This window comes from Pristiophorus japonicus, unplaced genomic scaffold, assembly GCF_044704955.1.
Source record: "Pristiophorus japonicus isolate sPriJap1 unplaced genomic scaffold, sPriJap1.hap1 HAP1_SCAFFOLD_755, whole genome shotgun sequence".
NCBI lineage: Eukaryota > Metazoa > Chordata > Chondrichthyes > Pristiophoridae > Pristiophorus > Pristiophorus japonicus.
The window spans coordinates 197,736-213,907 of record NW_027254672.1 but is presented as its reverse complement, the minus strand read 5'-3'; the positions used below and the strand labels follow the sequence as shown (position 1 = coordinate 213,907).

The window sequence follows — 16,172 nt, the reverse complement described above, 5'->3', positions numbered from 1 at the left end:
TTGAGGGATAAATATTGGACAGGGCACTGGGGATAACTCCCCTGCTCTTCTTCAAAATAGTGCCGTGGGATCTTTTATATCCACTTGAGAGAGCAGACGGGGCCTCGGTTTAACAAGTCATTCAAAAGACAGCACCTTGGACAGTGCAGCACTCCCTCAGCACTGCACTGGGAGTGTCAGCCTAGATTTTTGTGTTGAAGACTCTGGAGTGGGACATGAACCCATAACCTTCTGACCCCGAGGCGAGAGTGCTACCCACTGAGTCATGGCAGACACTATTGATGATGTCGAGTTCCACTTTGTCTGGGCTCTCAGTTTACAAACTGCTGGGTTAAGCATCAGGTGCTCTCATAACATTCCAAATGTTATAAATTGTTCAACTTTGAATGCTGGAGAAATATATTTCTTTGTGTCAGACTCCATATATTTCCCACGTACAGATCCATTAGCTGATCCGGTCCTTGTTCAGCATCCAACAGTCAGCAAGGTCCCAGAGGGTGAAACCGTGCAGTTACAATGTGCCATGTACAATGCCAGTGTGAGTGACACTGATGTCCACTGGCACTGCCAGCGACCCGGGAACAACAGCGAGTGGGTGATGAGCCAGTTTGTGAATGGCACCATTACCAGGTCCCGGGGTATCCACGACCGTTTTCTGCCTTCCAGGAACATCACCAGTAACAGTTACATTCTGACCATCGTGAATGTGTCCCTCAGTGATACTGCTGCCTACAGCTGCAGTGTGTGGAGCTACATCTATGGAGCAGGAACCCAGCTCAATGTAACCGGCAAGTCAATGTTAACTCACACTGGCAGGGTCACAGTAACAGCTCCTTACTGGGAACATATGTAACCTTCACACAGTGGGGTGGACCAGTGGAAATATACCGTCAGACACAGTGGTTACTGTCGTGCTGTGGAACAGAGAGTGGGAATGTTGTTAGTGATGTGCGAAATGCCAGAGTTGAATAGTGGCGATGTAAGAATGGATCAAAACTCTGGAACAACAACAGAACATACGGAATGTCTCGGCCAGTCTGTTTTTTGTGGAGAAAATGGAGGAGTTGACATTTTGGACACCCAGAACAAAAGGGAAGCGAGAGTGGAAAACAGACATGACAAAAGAAATGGGCACACTTATTTATACTGCAAAAATGGCTGCCATGCTCCACCCTTTGTCAATGATTGGTCCTCATGGAGGATAAGCCACACCCTGAAGTTTCACAGGAATGTATAACTGGAATCGTCCATCCCAAGGTCTCACTGACTTTGCAAATTGTAACTCGATCCACTTTGACTTCCTGTGTCGACAGAGGACAAAGCTCCCCAGAAGACAGCAATGGCCAAAGTGCCTTACCCCAGTCCAAACCCATCCCTCTCTCCGCACCCCCCCCAAAGTACCTCACCCCAGTCCAAGTACATCCCTACCCCAGCCAAAGTACCTCACCCCTGTCCAAGTACATCCCTCCCCCAGCCAAAGTACCTCACCCCTGTCCAAGTACATCCCTCCCCGGGCCAAAGTGCCTCCTTACACCAGCGCAAGTGCATGACCTTACCCTCCCCCACCATAGATGGGGCTTTGTGTACGGATTGTTAACAGGTTTATTAATAATAACTGTTATTTATATAGCGCCTTTAACATAGTAAAATGCCCCAAGGCGCTTCACAACAATTTTACTACAGTTTCGATATTGACCAGTGAGGGAAAGAGAGAGAAAGTGTGAGAAGGAAGTGTAAAGAGAGGTTAAAGGCTCAGGTCCATTAAATAAGTGGAAGGTGGCTCAATCGTGGCTAATAAGGGAAATTAGGGATAGTGTTAAATCCAAGGAAGAGGCATATAAATTGGCCAGAAAAAGCAGCAAAGCTGAGGACTGGGAGAAATTTAGAGTTCAGCAGAGGAGGACAAAGGGTTTAATTAGGAGCGGGAAGATAGAGTATGAGAGGAAGCCTCCAGCGAACATAAAAACTGACTGCAAAAGCTTCTATAGATATGTGAAGAGAAAAAGATTAGTGAAGACCAACATAGGTCCTTTGCAGACAGAATCAGGTGAGTTTATAATGGGGAACAAAGAAATGGCAGACCAATTGAACAAATACTTTGGATCTGCCTTCACTAAGGAAGACACAAATAACCTTCCGGAAATACTAAGGGTTCGAGGGTCTAGCGAGAAGGAGGAACTGAAGGAAATCCTTATTAGTCAGGAAATTGTGTTTGGGAAATTGATGGGATTGAAGGCCGATAAATCCTCAGGGCCTGATAGTCTGCATCTCAGAGTACTTAAGGAAGTGGCCCTAGAAATAATGGACGCATTGGTGATCATTTTCCAACATTCTATTGACTCTGGATCAGTTCCTATGGATTGGAGGGTAGCTAATGTAACACCACTTTTTAAAAAGGAGGGAGAGAGAAAATGGGGAATTATAGACCGGTTAGCCTGACATCGGTGGTGGGGAAAATGTTGGAATCAATTACTAAAGATGAAATAGCAGTGTATTTGGAAAGCAGTGACAGGATCGGTCTAAGTCAGCATGGATTTATGAAAGGGAAATCATGCTTGACAAATCTTCTGCAATTTTTTGAGGATGTAACTAGTAGAGTGGACAAGGGAGAACCAGTGGATGTGGTGTATTTGGACTTTCAAAAGGCTTTTGACAAGGTCTCACACAAGACATTAGTGTGAAAATTAAAGCACATGGTATTGGAGGTAATGTATCGATGTGGACAGAGAACTGGTTGGCAGACAGGAAGCAGAGAGTCGGAATAAACGGGTCCTTTTCAGAATGGCAGGCAGAGACCAGTGGGGTGCCACAGGGCTCAGTGCTGGGACACCAGCTATTTACAATATACATTAATGATTCAGATGAAAGAATTGAATGTAATATATCCAAGTTTGCAGATGACACTAAGCTGGGTGGCGGTGTGAGCTGTGAGGAGGATGCTAAGAGACTGCAGGGTGACTTGGACAGGTTAGGTGAGTGGGCAAATGCATAGCAGATGCAGTATAATGTGGATAAATGTGAGGTTATCCACTTTGGGGGCAAAAACAGGGAGACAGAATATGATCTGAATGGTGACAGATTTGGAAAAGGGGAGGTGCAACGAGACCTGGGTGTCATGGTACATCAGCCATTGAAGTTTGGCATGCAGGTACAGCAGGCGGTGAAGAAGGCAAATGGCATGTTACATAGAAACATAGAAAATAAGGCATTCGGCCCTTCGAACCTGCACCACCATTCAATAACACCATGGCTGATCATTCCCTCAGTACCCCTTTCTACTTTCTCTCCATACACCTTGACCCCCTTAGCCGTAAGGGCTATATCTAATTCCCTCTTGAATATATCCAATGAACTGGCATCAACAACTCTCTGCCATAGGGAATTCCACAGGTTAACAACTCTCTGATTGAAGAAGTTTCTCCTCACCTCAGTCCAAAATGGCCTACCCCTTATCCTAAGACTGTGTCCCCTGGTTCTGGACTTCCCCATCATCGGGAACATTCTTCCCGCATCTAACCTGTCCAGTCCTGTCAGAATCTTGTAAGTTTCTATGAGATCCCCTCTCATCCTTCTAAACTCCAATGTATAAAGGCCCAGTTGATCCAGTCTCTCCTCATATGTCAGTCCCGCCATCCCGGGAAACAGGCTGGTGAACCTTCACTGCACTCCCTCAATAGCAAGAACGTCCTTCCTCAGATTAGGAGACCAAAACTGAACACAATATTCCAGGTAAGGCCTCACCAAGGCCCTGTACAACTGCAGTAAGACCTCCCTGCTCCGATACTCAAATCCCCTAGCTATGAAGGCCAACATACTATTTGCCTTCTTCACCGCCTGCTGTACCTGCATTCCAACTTTCAATGACAGATGAACCATGACACCCAGGTCTCGTTGCACCCCCCCCTGTCCTAATCTGCCGCCATTCAGATAATATTCTGCCTTCGTGTTTTTGCCCCCAAAGTGGATAACCTCACATTTATCCACATAATACTGCATCTGCCATGTATTTGCCCACTCACCTAACCTGTCCAATTCACCCTGCAGGCTTTTAGCGTCCTCCTCACAGCTCACACCGGCACCCAGCTTAGTGTCATCTGCAAACTTGGAGATATTACACTCAATTCCTTCATCTAAATCATTAATGTATATTGTAAAGAGCTGGGGTCCCAGCACTGAGCCCTGCGGTATTCCACTAGTCACTGCCTGCCATTCTGAAAAGGATCCATTTATCCTGACTCTCTGCTTCCTGTCTGCCAACCAGTTCTCTACCTCCAATACCATGTGCTTTAATTTTGCACACCAATTTCTTGTGTGGGACCTTGTCAAAAGCCTTTTGAAAGTCCAAATACACCACATCCACTGGTTCTCCCTTGTCCACTCTACTAGTTACATCCTCAAAAAATTCCAGAAGCTTTGTCAAGCATGATTTCCCCTTCATAAATCCATGCTGACTTGGACCGATCCTGTCACTGCTTTCCAAATGCGTTGCTATTTCATTTTTAATAATTGATTCCAACATTTTCCCCACAATTGATGTCAGGCTAACCCGTCTATAATTACCCGTTTTCACCCCCTCCTTTTTTAAACAGTGGTGTTACATTAGGTACCCTCCAGTCCATAGGAACTGATCCAGAGTCGACAGATTGTTGGAAAATGATCACCAATGCATCTACTATTTTTATGGCCACTTTCTTAAGTACTCTGGGATGCAGACTGTCAGGCTCCGGGGACTTCACAGCTAGAGGATTTGAGTATAGGAGCTGGGAGGTCTTACTGCAGTTGTACAGGGCCTTGCTGAGGCCACACCTGGAATATTATGTTCAGTTTTGTTCTCCTAATCTGAGGAAGGATGTTCTTGCCATTGACGGAGTGCAGCGAAGGTTCACCAGACTGATTCCCGGGATGGCAGGACTGACATATGAGGAGAAACTGGATCAACTGGGCTTGTATCCACTGGAGTTTAGAAGAATGGGAGGGGATCTCACAGAAATATATAAAATTCTGACGGGAGTGGAAAGGTTAGTGGCAGGAAGAATGTTCCCATTGCTGGGGAGTTCCAGAAACAGTGGTCACAGTCTAAGAATAAGTGGCAAGCCATTTAGGACTGAGATGAGGAGAAACTTCTTCAGAGAGTGGTTAACCTGCGGAATTCTTTACCGCAGAAAGTTGTTGATGCCAGTTCGTTTGATATATTCAAGAGGGAGTTCATTATGGCCCTTACGGCCAAAGGGATCAAGGAGTATGGAGAGAAAGCAGGAAAGGGGTACTGAGGGAATGATCAGCCATGATCTTATTGAATGGCGGTGCAGGCTCGAAGGGCCGAATGGCCTGCTCCTGGAACTAATTTCGATATTTCTATGTTTTTATGTTATTAGCTGTCGTTAAGTTTCATTCCCTGTCCAGTGATTCACTTAATCGGGAAGAACCAATCACTGTCCCCCATTCTTGTGATGTCATAATTTTAGTGGGTATGGTGACTCGTGATAGTTTCGTGACGTCTGGATTTTATCCTCTCCAACGATGTCCCTTGCAGGGGATTGGAACAACGTGATCCATCTTCCCTGAGTTCCCTCTCTTCCATCTGATTCCCTGCCCCCACGCATGTGTCTCACCCCCCCAACCAACCCCCCCCCCGTCACTCTCCCTTCCCCCCACTTTATCACCCCCACCCCGTCTCTCCCCTCCCGTCTCCGCCCCCCTCATCTCCCTCCCCCAGATCTCTTCCCCCGCCATCTCTTCCCCCCCCTCCCCCATCTCTCTTCCCCCATCTCTCTCCCCGCCCCGTCCCTCCCCCCACCCACCCTGGTCTCTGCCGCCCCCCGTCTCTCCCCTTCCCTCCCGTCTCTCTTCCCCCCTCCCCCGCCTCTCCCGCACGTATCTTCTGCCCCCCGTCTCTTCTGCCCCCCTCTCACTCTCCCCCCTGCCCCGTCTCTCCCCACCACATCTCTCCCCACCCCCTCTATTCCCCCGCCTCTCTTCCCCCACCTTCCTCCCCGTCTCTCCCTCCCGCCCCCGCGTCTCTTTCACCACCTGTCTCTCCCTCCCGCCCCCGTCACTCCCTCCCCCCCGTCACTCCCTCCCCCCCCCCGTCACTCCCTCCCGCCCCTGTCTCTCCCTCCCGCCCCCGTCACTCCCTCCTGTCCCCGTCTCTCCCTCCCGCCCCCGTCACTCCCTCCCGCCCCCGTCACTCCCTCCCCCCCGTCTCTCCCTCCCGCCCCCGTCACTCCCTCCCGCCCCCGTCACTCCCTCCCCCCACGTCACTCCCTCCCCCCACGTCACTCCCTCCCGCCCCCGTCACTTCCTCCCGCCCCCGTCACTCCCTCCCGCCCCCGTCTCTCCCTTCCCCCGTCTCTCCCTCCCGCCCCCGTCACTCCCTCCCCACCCCGTCTCTCCCTCCCCCCATCTCTCCCCTCACCCCCCATCTCTCCCTCCCGCCCCCATCTCTCCCTCCCCCCCGTCTCTCCCCCCCCCCATCTCTCCCTCTCCCCATCTCTCCCTCCCCCCATCTCTCCCTCTCCCCATCTCTCCCTCCCCCCCGTCACTCCCACCCCCCCGTCACTCCCACCCCCCCCGTCACTCCCTCTCCCCCCCCGTCTCTCCCTCCCGTTCCCGTCTCTCCATCCCGCCCCCATCACTCCCCACCCCCTCTCTTCCCCCGCCTCTCTTCCCCCACCTTCCTCCCCGTCTCTCCCTCCCGCCCCCGCGTCTCTTTCACCACCTGTCACTCCCTCCCGCCCCCGTCACTCCCTCCCCCCGTCACTCCCTCCCCCCCCGTCACTCCCTCCCCCCCGTCACTCCCTCCCTCCCCGTCTCTCCCTCCTGCCCCCGTCTCTCCCTCTCACCCCCCGTCTCTCCCTCTCACCCCTGTCTCTCCCACCCACCCCCGTCACTTCCTCCCCCCCGCCACTCCCTCCCCCCACGTCTCTCCCTCCCGCCCCCGTCTCTCCCTCCCGCCCCCGTCATTCCCTCCCCACCCCGTCTCTCCCTCCCCCATCTCTCCCTCACCCTCCATCTCTCCCTCCCGCCCCCATCTCTCCCTCCCCCTCAATCTCTCCCTCCCCCCCCCCCCGTCTCTCCCTCCCCCCGTCTCTCCCTCCCCCCCATCTCTCCCTCCCATCTCTCCCTCCCCCCATCTCTCCCTCACCCCCCATCTCTCCCTCCCGCCCCCATCTCTCCCTCCCCGCCCCCATCTCTCCCTCCCCCCCCGTCTCTCCCTCCCCTCCCGTCTCTCCCTCCCCCCATCTCTCCCTCCCCCCCATCTCTCCCTCCCCCCGTCACTCCCACCACCCCCGTCACTCCCTCCCCCCACGTCTCTCCCTCCCGCCCCCGTCTCTCCCTCCCGCCCCCGTCATTCCCTCCCCACCCCGTCTCTCCCTCCCCCATCTCTCCCTCACCCCCCATCTCTCCCTCCCGCCCCCATCTCTCCCTCCCGCCCCCATCTCTCCCTCCCCCCCGTCACTCCCACCACCCCCGTCACTCCCTCCCCCCCCCGTCTCTCCCTCCCGCCCCCGTCTCTCCATCCCGCCCCCGTCACTCCCCACCCCCTCACTTCCCCCACCTTCCTCCCCGTCTCTCCCTCCCGCCGCCGCGTCTCTTTCACCACCTGTCTCTCCCTCCCGCCCCCGTCACTCCCTCCCCTCCATCACTCCCTCCCCCCCCGTCACTCCCTCCACCCCGTCACTCCCTCCCTCCCCGTCTCTCCCTCCCCCCCCGTCACTCCCTCCCCCCCCGTCACTCCCTCCCCCCCCGTCACTCCCTCCCCCCCCCGTCACTCCCTCCCGCCCCTGTCTCTCCCTCCCGCCCCCGTCTCTCCCTCCCCCTGCCATCTCTCCCTCCCCCCCCGTCACTCCCTCCCCCCCCGTTACTCCCTCCCCCCCCCGTCTCTCCCTCCCGCCCCCATCTCTCCCTCCCGCCCCAGTCTCTCCCTCCCCCTCCCGTCTCTCCGTCCCACCCCGTCTCTCCCTCCCGCCCCCGTCTCTCCCCCCCCCCGTCTCTCCCTCCCCCCCCCGTCTCTCCCTCCCCCCCCCGTCTCTCCCTCCCCCCCAGTCTCTCCCTCCCCCCCCGTCTCTCCGTCCCCCCCAGTCTCTCCCTCCCGCCCCCGTCTCTCCCTCCCCCCCCGTCTCTCCCTCCCCCCCCGTCTCTCCCTCCCGCCCCAGTCTCTCCCTCCCCCCCCAGTCTCTCCCTCCCCCCCCCGTCTCTCCCTCCCCCCCCGTCTCTCCCTCCCGCCGCAGTCTCTCCCTCCCGCCCCAGTCTCTCCCTCCCCCCCCGTCTCTCCCTCCCCCCCCGTCTCTCCCTCCCGCCCCAGTCTCTCCCTCCCGCCCCAGTCTCTCCCTCCCCCCCCGTCTCTCCCTCCCCCCCCGTCTCTCCCTCCCGCCCCAGTCTCTCCCTCCCGCCCCAGTCTCTCCCTCCCGCCCCCGTCTCTCCCTCCCGCCCCAGTCTCTCCCTCCCGCCCCCGTCTCTCCCTCCCGCCCCAGTCTCTCCCTCCCGCCCCAGTCTCTCCCTCCCGCCCCAGTCTCTCCCTCCCGCCCCAGTCTCTCCCTCCCGCCCCCGTCTCTCCCTCCCCCCCCGTCTCTCCCTCCCGCCCCAGTCTCTCCCTCCCGCCCCAGTCTCTCCCTCCCGCCCCAGTCTCTCCCTCCCGCCCCAGTCTCTCCCTCCCCCCCCCGTCTCTCCCTCCCCCCCCGTCTCTCCCTCCCGCCGCAGTCTCTCCCTCCCGCCGCAGTCTCTCCCTCCCGCCCCCGTCTCTCCCTCCCCCCCGTCTCTCCCTCCCGCCCCCGTCTCTCCCTCCCGCCCCCGTCTCTCCCTCCCGCCCCCGTCTCTCCCTCCCGCCCCCGTCTCTCCCTCCCGCCCCCGTCTCTCCCTCCCGCCCCCGTCTCTCCCTCCCGCCCCCGTCTCTCCCTCCCGCCCCCGTCTCTCCCTCCCCCCCGTCTCTCCCTCCCCCCCGTCTCTCCCTCCCGCCCCCGTCTCTCCCTCCCCCCCGTCTCTCCCTCCCCCCCGTCTCTCCCTCCCCCCCGTCTCTCCCTCCCCCCCGTCTCTCCCTCCACCCCCCCCGTCTCTCCGTCCCCCCCCGTCTCTCTCTCCCCCCCGTCTCTCCCTCCCTCCACCGTCTCTCCCTCCCCCCCGTCACTCCCTCCCCCTCCCCCCCGTCTCTCCCTCCCGCCCCTGTCTCTCCCTCCCGCCCCCGTCTCTCTCTCTCCCCCCCGTCTCTTCCCCCACCCCCATTTCATTCCCCCACTGCCGTGTCTGAGTCTCTTTCCCCCACACCGTCCGTCTCTCGTTCCCCCTACCCCTGTCTCTCTTCCCCCAGTACCGTCCCCCTCTCTCTCTCTCCTCCAGCCCCATCGTTCCTTCCCCGCAGCTTCGTCTCACTCTCTCTCTCTCCCCAGTTTCTCCCTCTCTCCACCCCCCCGTCCCTCTCTTTCTCCGTCTTCCCCCAACCCTTTCTCTCCCTCCTCGTTCCTCCCCCAGCGCCTCTCTCTTTCACTCCCCCCCCTGCCCCCCGCACAACCCGCTTTCTCTCTCTCTCCCTCCCCCCGCCCCCCCCCCCCCCGAAGCACCTCTCTGTCTCCCTCTTCCATCCGCCCTCTCGGCCCCCCACCAAGACCAGGTTGGCAGTCTCGGGCCTCGGGTCCTGCTTCTCGGCACCATGTGAAGTGAATGATTCTGGGCGGTGGGGAGGGGTGCGGAGGCGGGAGGGAGACAGTGCTTGAGATGAGCGCGGGGCGGAGCTAGATAAATGGCAGACTCAGCACCGGGCGGGTGTAGCGCGGGGGCTTGACAGACACATGCGCAAAAAAAGTGCAGTACAGATAGTTACATCGAAAAGAAATCGGGTGCCTCGTTAACTGTTGAAACATAGAAAATCGGTGCAGGAGTAGGCCATTCGGCCATTCGAGCCTGCACCACCATTCAATAAGATCATGGCTGATCAGTACCCCTTTCCTACTTTCTCTCCATACCCCTTGATCCCTTTAGCCGTAAGGGCCATATCTAACTCCCTCTTGAATATATCCAATGAACTGGCATCAACAACTCTCTGCGGTAGGGAATTCCACAGGTTAACAACTCTCTGAGTGAAGAAGTTTCTCCTCATCTCAGTCCTAAATGACTTACCTCTTATCCTTAGACTGTGTCCCCTGGTTCTGGACTTCCCCAACATCGGGAACATTCTTGTCTAGTCCTGTCAGAATTTTATAGGTTTCAATGAGATCCTCCTTCATCCTTCTAAACTCTAGTGTATACAGGCCCAGTCGATCCAGTCTCTCCTCACATTTATCCACATTATACTGCATCTGCCATGCATTTGCCCACTCACCTAACCTGTCCAAGTCACCCTGCAGCCTCTTAGCATCCTCCTCACAGCTCACACCACCACCCAGTGTAGTGTTATCTGCAAACTTGGAGATATTGCACTCAATTCCTTCATCTAAATCATTGACGTATATTGTAAATAGCTGGGATTCCAGCACTGAGCCCTGCGGCACCCCACTAGTCACAACATTTTCCATACTACTGATGTCAGGCTAACCGGTCTCTCCCCCTCCTTTTTTAAACAGTGGTGTTACATTAGCTACCCTCCAGTCTATAGGAGCTGATCCAGAGTCGATAGACTGTTGGAAAATGATCACCAGTGCATCCTATTTCTAGGGCCACTTCCTTAAGTACTCTGGGATGCAGACTATCAGGCCCCGGGGATTTATCGGTCTTCAATCCCATCAATTTCCCTGACACAATTTCCTGCCTAATAAGGATTTCCTTCAGTTCCTCCTTCTCACTCGACCCTCGGTCCCCTACTATTTCCGGAAGGTTATTTGTGTCGTCCTTCGTGAAGACAGAACCAAAGTATTTGTTCAACTGGTCTGCCATTTCTTTGTTCTCCATTATAAATTCACCTGAATCTGACTGCAAGGGACCTACGTTTGTCTTCACTAATCTTTTTCTCTTCACACATCTATAGAAGCTTTTGCAGTCAGTTTTTATGTTCACAGCAAGCTTCCTCTCATAATCTATTTTCCCCCTCCTAATTAAACCCTTTGTCCTCCTCTGTTGAATTCTAAATTTCTCCCAGTCCTCAGGTTTTCTGCTTTTTCTGGCCAATTTATATGCCTCTTCCTTGGATTTAACACTATCCTTAATTTACCTTGTTAGCCACGGTTGAGCCACCTTCCCTGTTTTATTTTTACTCCAGACAGGGATGTACAATTGTTGAAGTTCATCCATGTGATCTTTAAATGTTTGCCATTGCCTATCCACCGTCAATCCTTTAAGTACCATTCGCCAGTCTATTCTAGCCATTTCACATTTCATACCATCGAAGTTACCTTTCCTTAAGTCTCTGAATTAACTGTGTCACTCTTCATCTTAATAAAGAATTCTACCATATTATGGTCGCTCTTCCCCAAGGGGCCTCGCACAACAAGATTGCTAATTAGTCCCTTCTCATTACACATCACCCAGTCTAGGATGGTCAGCCCTCTAGTTGGTTCCTCGACATATTGGTCTAGAAAACCATCCCTAATACACTCCAGGAAATCCTCCACCACCATATTGCTACCAGTTTGGTTCGCCCAATGTATATATAGATTAAAGTCGCCTATGATAACTGCTGTACCTTTATTGCATGCATCCCCAATTTCTTGTTTGATGCTGTCCCCAACCTCACTACTACTGTTTAGTGGTCTGTACACAACTCCCACTAGCGTTTTCTGCCCTTTGGTATTCCGTAGCTCCACTCGTACCGATTCCACATCATCCAAGCTAATGTCCTTCCTTACTATTGCATTAATTTCCTCTTTAACCAGCAACGCCACCCCACCTCCTTTTCCTTATCTTTGAAGGGGATAACAGAACATTAAATGACATAAGCGATATAATCAATAACTGTTTCAGATTGTCAGCATTTGCAGTTGGTATCCTAGAATGGTTACAGCACAGGAGGCCATTCGGTCCATTGATCCCGTGCCGGCTCTCTGCAAGAGCAATTCAGCTACTCCCACTCCCCCGCCCTTTCCCCATAGACCTGCAAAAAGGTTTTTCTTCAGGTACTCATCCAACTCCCTTTTGAAAGCCACAATTGAGTCTGCCTCCACCACCCTTTCAGGCAGTGCATTCCAGATACTAACCACTCGATGTGTAAAAAGGTTTTTCCTCATCTTGCCTTTGGTCCTTTTGCCAATCACCTTAAATCTGTGTCCTCTAATTCTCAACCCTTCCGCCAATGGGAACAGTTTCTCTCTGTCGACTCTGCCCAGACCCCTCATAATTTTGAACACCTCCATCAAATCTCCTCTCAATGTTCTCTGCGCCAAGGAGAACAAGTCTAGCTTCTGCCGTCTATTAAAGTAACTGAAGTCCCTCATTCCTGGAATCATTCTCGTAAATCTTTTCTGCACCTTCTCTAAGGCCTCAACATCCTTCCTAAAGTATGCTGCCTAGAAATGGACACAATACTCCGGTTGGGGCCGAACCAATGTTTTATACGCTATAGTTCTACCCCTCTCTGCCCTTTACACTATTACTATCCCAGTCTATATTGGGATAATTGAAGTCCCCCATTATCATTACTCTATAGTTCCTACACCTCTCTGTAATTTACCTGCACATTTGCTCCTCTTTGCCTTTTGAGAATATTCTGGATTTTTCCGTGATTACCTTTGAGAATCAGGGAGCGTTTATACAGAACTTCCCCTCAGGAGATTAAATGAGTGAGTGAGTGAGTGAGTAGAGTCTATGATAGGGTAGCGTGTATACAAACTGTACAAGGAGATTTCATGGGCATGTAGTGTTTATGGTGTGTTTGTGTGAAGCGGGGTGGGGGCATTAAATGGACAGAGTAAAGTCTATGATAGAGTAGAGTGTACATGGACTGAATGAGGAGAATAAATAGGTAGGGTAAAAAGTCTATGATTGGGAAGAATGTCCATGGGCAGTGGGAGGAGAGTAATTTGATGGTAGAGTCCAGGATAGATTGTATACAGGTTTGCAAGGAGTTCAAATTGGTGGGTGGTCCATGATAGGCTGTAGAAGGAGAAACAGTTGGTAGCTGGTCCATGATAGGCTGTAGAAGGAGATACAGTTGGTAGCTGGTTCATGATAGGCTGTAGAAGGGGATACATTGGTAAGTGGTCCATGATAGGCTGTAGAAGGAGATACAGTTGGTAGCTGGTCCATGATAGGCTGTAGGAGGAGATACAGTTGGTAGCTGGTCCATGATAGGCTGTAGAAGGAGATACAGTTGGTAGCTGGTCCATGGTAGGCTGTAGACGGAGATACAGTTGGTAGCTGGTCCATGATAGGGTGTAGAAGGAGATACAGTTGGTAGGTGGTCCATGATAGGCTGTAGAAGGAGATACAGTTGGTAGGTGGTCTATGATGAGGTGAAGAAGGAATGGACCAGATGAAATGAATGTCCTTAAGTAGTTCAATGCTTTATAATTTTGCTGGTTATCAATTGTATTCAACTCTTTTCAGATACGTTTTTGTCTGAGTACTTAGTGACCAAGGAAAATTCTTAAAAAATATATTTTTAATCACATTCAACACTATATTTTATCCCAAGTGTGGTTACATAATATTCCCGCACAGCTAAACTCATAGTAAAGAGTTCATGGTTCAGAACTTTAGAAAATGATTCCATTTTTAATATAAGGTATTAACAAATTAACTCTGCTGATTTAGTATTAGAATCTGTTTTTCCTTTTAAGCACATAATCTATGTTGCCTGAACTTTCCATTTAAAGAATGAGGACTATTGGAAACCTTCAGACTGGTTCTTACATTACTGATATTTTTCCCTCAAAGTTGCAAATGCTCCAGTCCTTATCCAGGCTCCGAGCCTGGAACGTGTCACAGAGGGTCACACGGCGCGGTTACAGTGCACCATGCGGAACGCCAGAGTGAGTGACACCGATGTCCACTGGTACCGGCAACTACCGGGGCAAGATACGGAGTGGGTTTTAACACATGAGGCAAGTGGCAGCACACGAGGGAGCCCAGGTTCCACTGACCGTCTCCAGCCTTCCAGAGACACCTCCAATAACAGCTTCATTCTGACAGTCACAGACGTGCAGCCCAGTGACACTGCCGCCTATTACTGTAAAGTGTGGGGCGATATCAGCGGGAGCGGAACCCAGCTCAATGTAACCAGTAAGTACAGTTTACGTTATACTAACTGATCTCCGATGGTGTCGTTGATGGGCAGGCTGAGAATTGAAGAGCAGTTTTGCTTGTTTATTTCTAATTTTTATATCACGGATTAAAACGTTGTTCAAAAATCTGAAAAAATTAAAGTATTTTTCATGAATTTTCAGTGCTTGCACCTGATGAAATCAATATTTGTAAATTTTGCGGTGTGCTCGACTGTAAGGGGTGGTCTCTATGAGGGGGTCAGGTTCCCTTCTGTCCAACTTGAGCGGTTCGAATCACTTCCACTCCCTTGGGTTCTCGACTCTGGATTTATTTGGGGGATGTGACAAAGTGCAAAGGACAACTGGTTTGATGCAAAAGAACTTTGATTTTATTTTAGTCAAGAAATTACAAACTTATAATTACTCGAATAGGAAAGTACAATGTCAAAACTGATTCAAACTTATTAAAGAACAATACCGTACACTCTCAGAGGGGGTTACAGTAGCTTATAATGACTCTAATAGAGAACAACACATTACATTCAAAGGGGGTTACAGTAGAATTATACCTCCCACCTCCCAATACCTAATTCTAGCTAGGTTAGACTCCAGGGCAGGCAGGGACTATGCTTACCAATCCTTTTGACAGTTAACGGTAGATCGCGGTTTCAGGGTTCGCTGGATGTGGTAGGGTCTGCTTGCCGTACCCCGAATGTTGGAGAAGACTTTCTGCTGCACAATCTTCAGTTGGGTTGAGTCCACTGATGCGGTAAGACGCGTTTTGGATCAGTGGGGTAAGTACCCGTTTTGTTTGGTTAGAAATAGGTTTCTACAGTCGTTTAGGTAATGTTTTACCCGTTGATAGGTCAGGATGAGATTGTAGAGTGGAAACTTTTCGATTCTTCGTTTTTTTTCCCGTTGGAGTTTTGTTTCGAGTTTGGTCGATCGCGGTGGTTTTCCGTTGATACCACGTTGGTTGTGGTCGGCTGGTTGTGGCCGCGATGGTGATGTTCTTCCTTCCTTCAGGACTTCAGCCTTCAAGGCTGGAGAAGTTAATTTACAACTGTCGCATTTGGTTTCTCTGTTATATGGCAAAGTGTGTCATTCCCTCTGTTGAGACAGGGTGCCAGTTATACGGTTTGAGTGGTTCTAATCTTGGCGCCAAATCAGTTTAGAATTCTTTGTTTAAATTTGGCAGGCTTGACTCTTTGTAATATTTTGGCGGGCTCGTTAAAAGTTGATATGTTTTGGCTGGGTTGATGTTAGAAAACTGTTTCCTGATGGAAATATTAGTTTGGTAAATGCAATGTCCTTTTGTGCTTAGTTTTTCGCATACAGGCTAGCTTGTGCCTCTTTGTGATGTATATGCTAAAATGGTTTTCCAGTTTCAAGTTGATGGTTAGCTATCTCTGGGTCATTTTGTAATGTTAATGTCTCTTGTGGAGAAGGATTCTCGAATACCCATTTCTCCAGACAGGCTACTTTAGTCCTCACACCCAGGTAGTCTCACTAATCAGGTTGTCTCCTGTCAGTTCTTTTAGGCCGCCCACAGCCTTGAATTTGTCTTGTAAAAGTTCAAAATTCTATTAAAGGTCATAGTTTCTTGTATTAGCACTTTAGGGTTCCAAACTCTTTGATAGATAGTCCCAAATTAAATTTCCTTTCGAATGAGCCCAAACACAAGTGGGGGTTCTTGTGAATTTTGCACCCTTTCAGTCCCCACTTTTGACACTCCATACTCTTGAGTGTCAATCAAGGTAAGCAAAATTCCCAAGAGTCAACCTTTCCTGCATTTATATTAGCTAAACATTACCCTGCATCCCCCGTTGAAATGTAATGCAATTTGCAGGCGAATATAATCATTACAATTCGGTTAGAGCATAGAGGGAGTGCCCCTCCTTTACTCGGTTTTCTCAGTCGAGTAACGGTATACAGTCAAACACAACTTTAAGTAAAATAAAATGAAAGCACATAGTAACACATTCTCAAGTCAAACACATTTTAAGTTCAGTAAAATAAAGGTACATAGTCAAAACATTTTAAGTAACA

The 16,172-nt window shown here is 51.5% G+C and overlaps 1 protein-coding gene across 1 annotated transcript in view; it reads left to right on the top strand.

The window, feature by feature from the left end:
* Window positions 1-440: 440 nt before the first annotated feature.
* Window positions 441-16,172, top strand: part of LOC139256768 (uncharacterized) — a gene marked incomplete at its 5' end in the record, with an annotated part of 50,138 nt that continues 34,406 nt past the window's right edge. Inside the window, 2 exons of the mRNA XM_070874290.1 lie at window positions 441-788; window positions 13,798-14,142. Coding sequence (XP_070730391.1) covers window positions 441-788; window positions 13,798-14,142 — 693 coding nt within the window. The remainder of the gene's footprint in view (window positions 789-13,797; window positions 14,143-16,172) is intronic.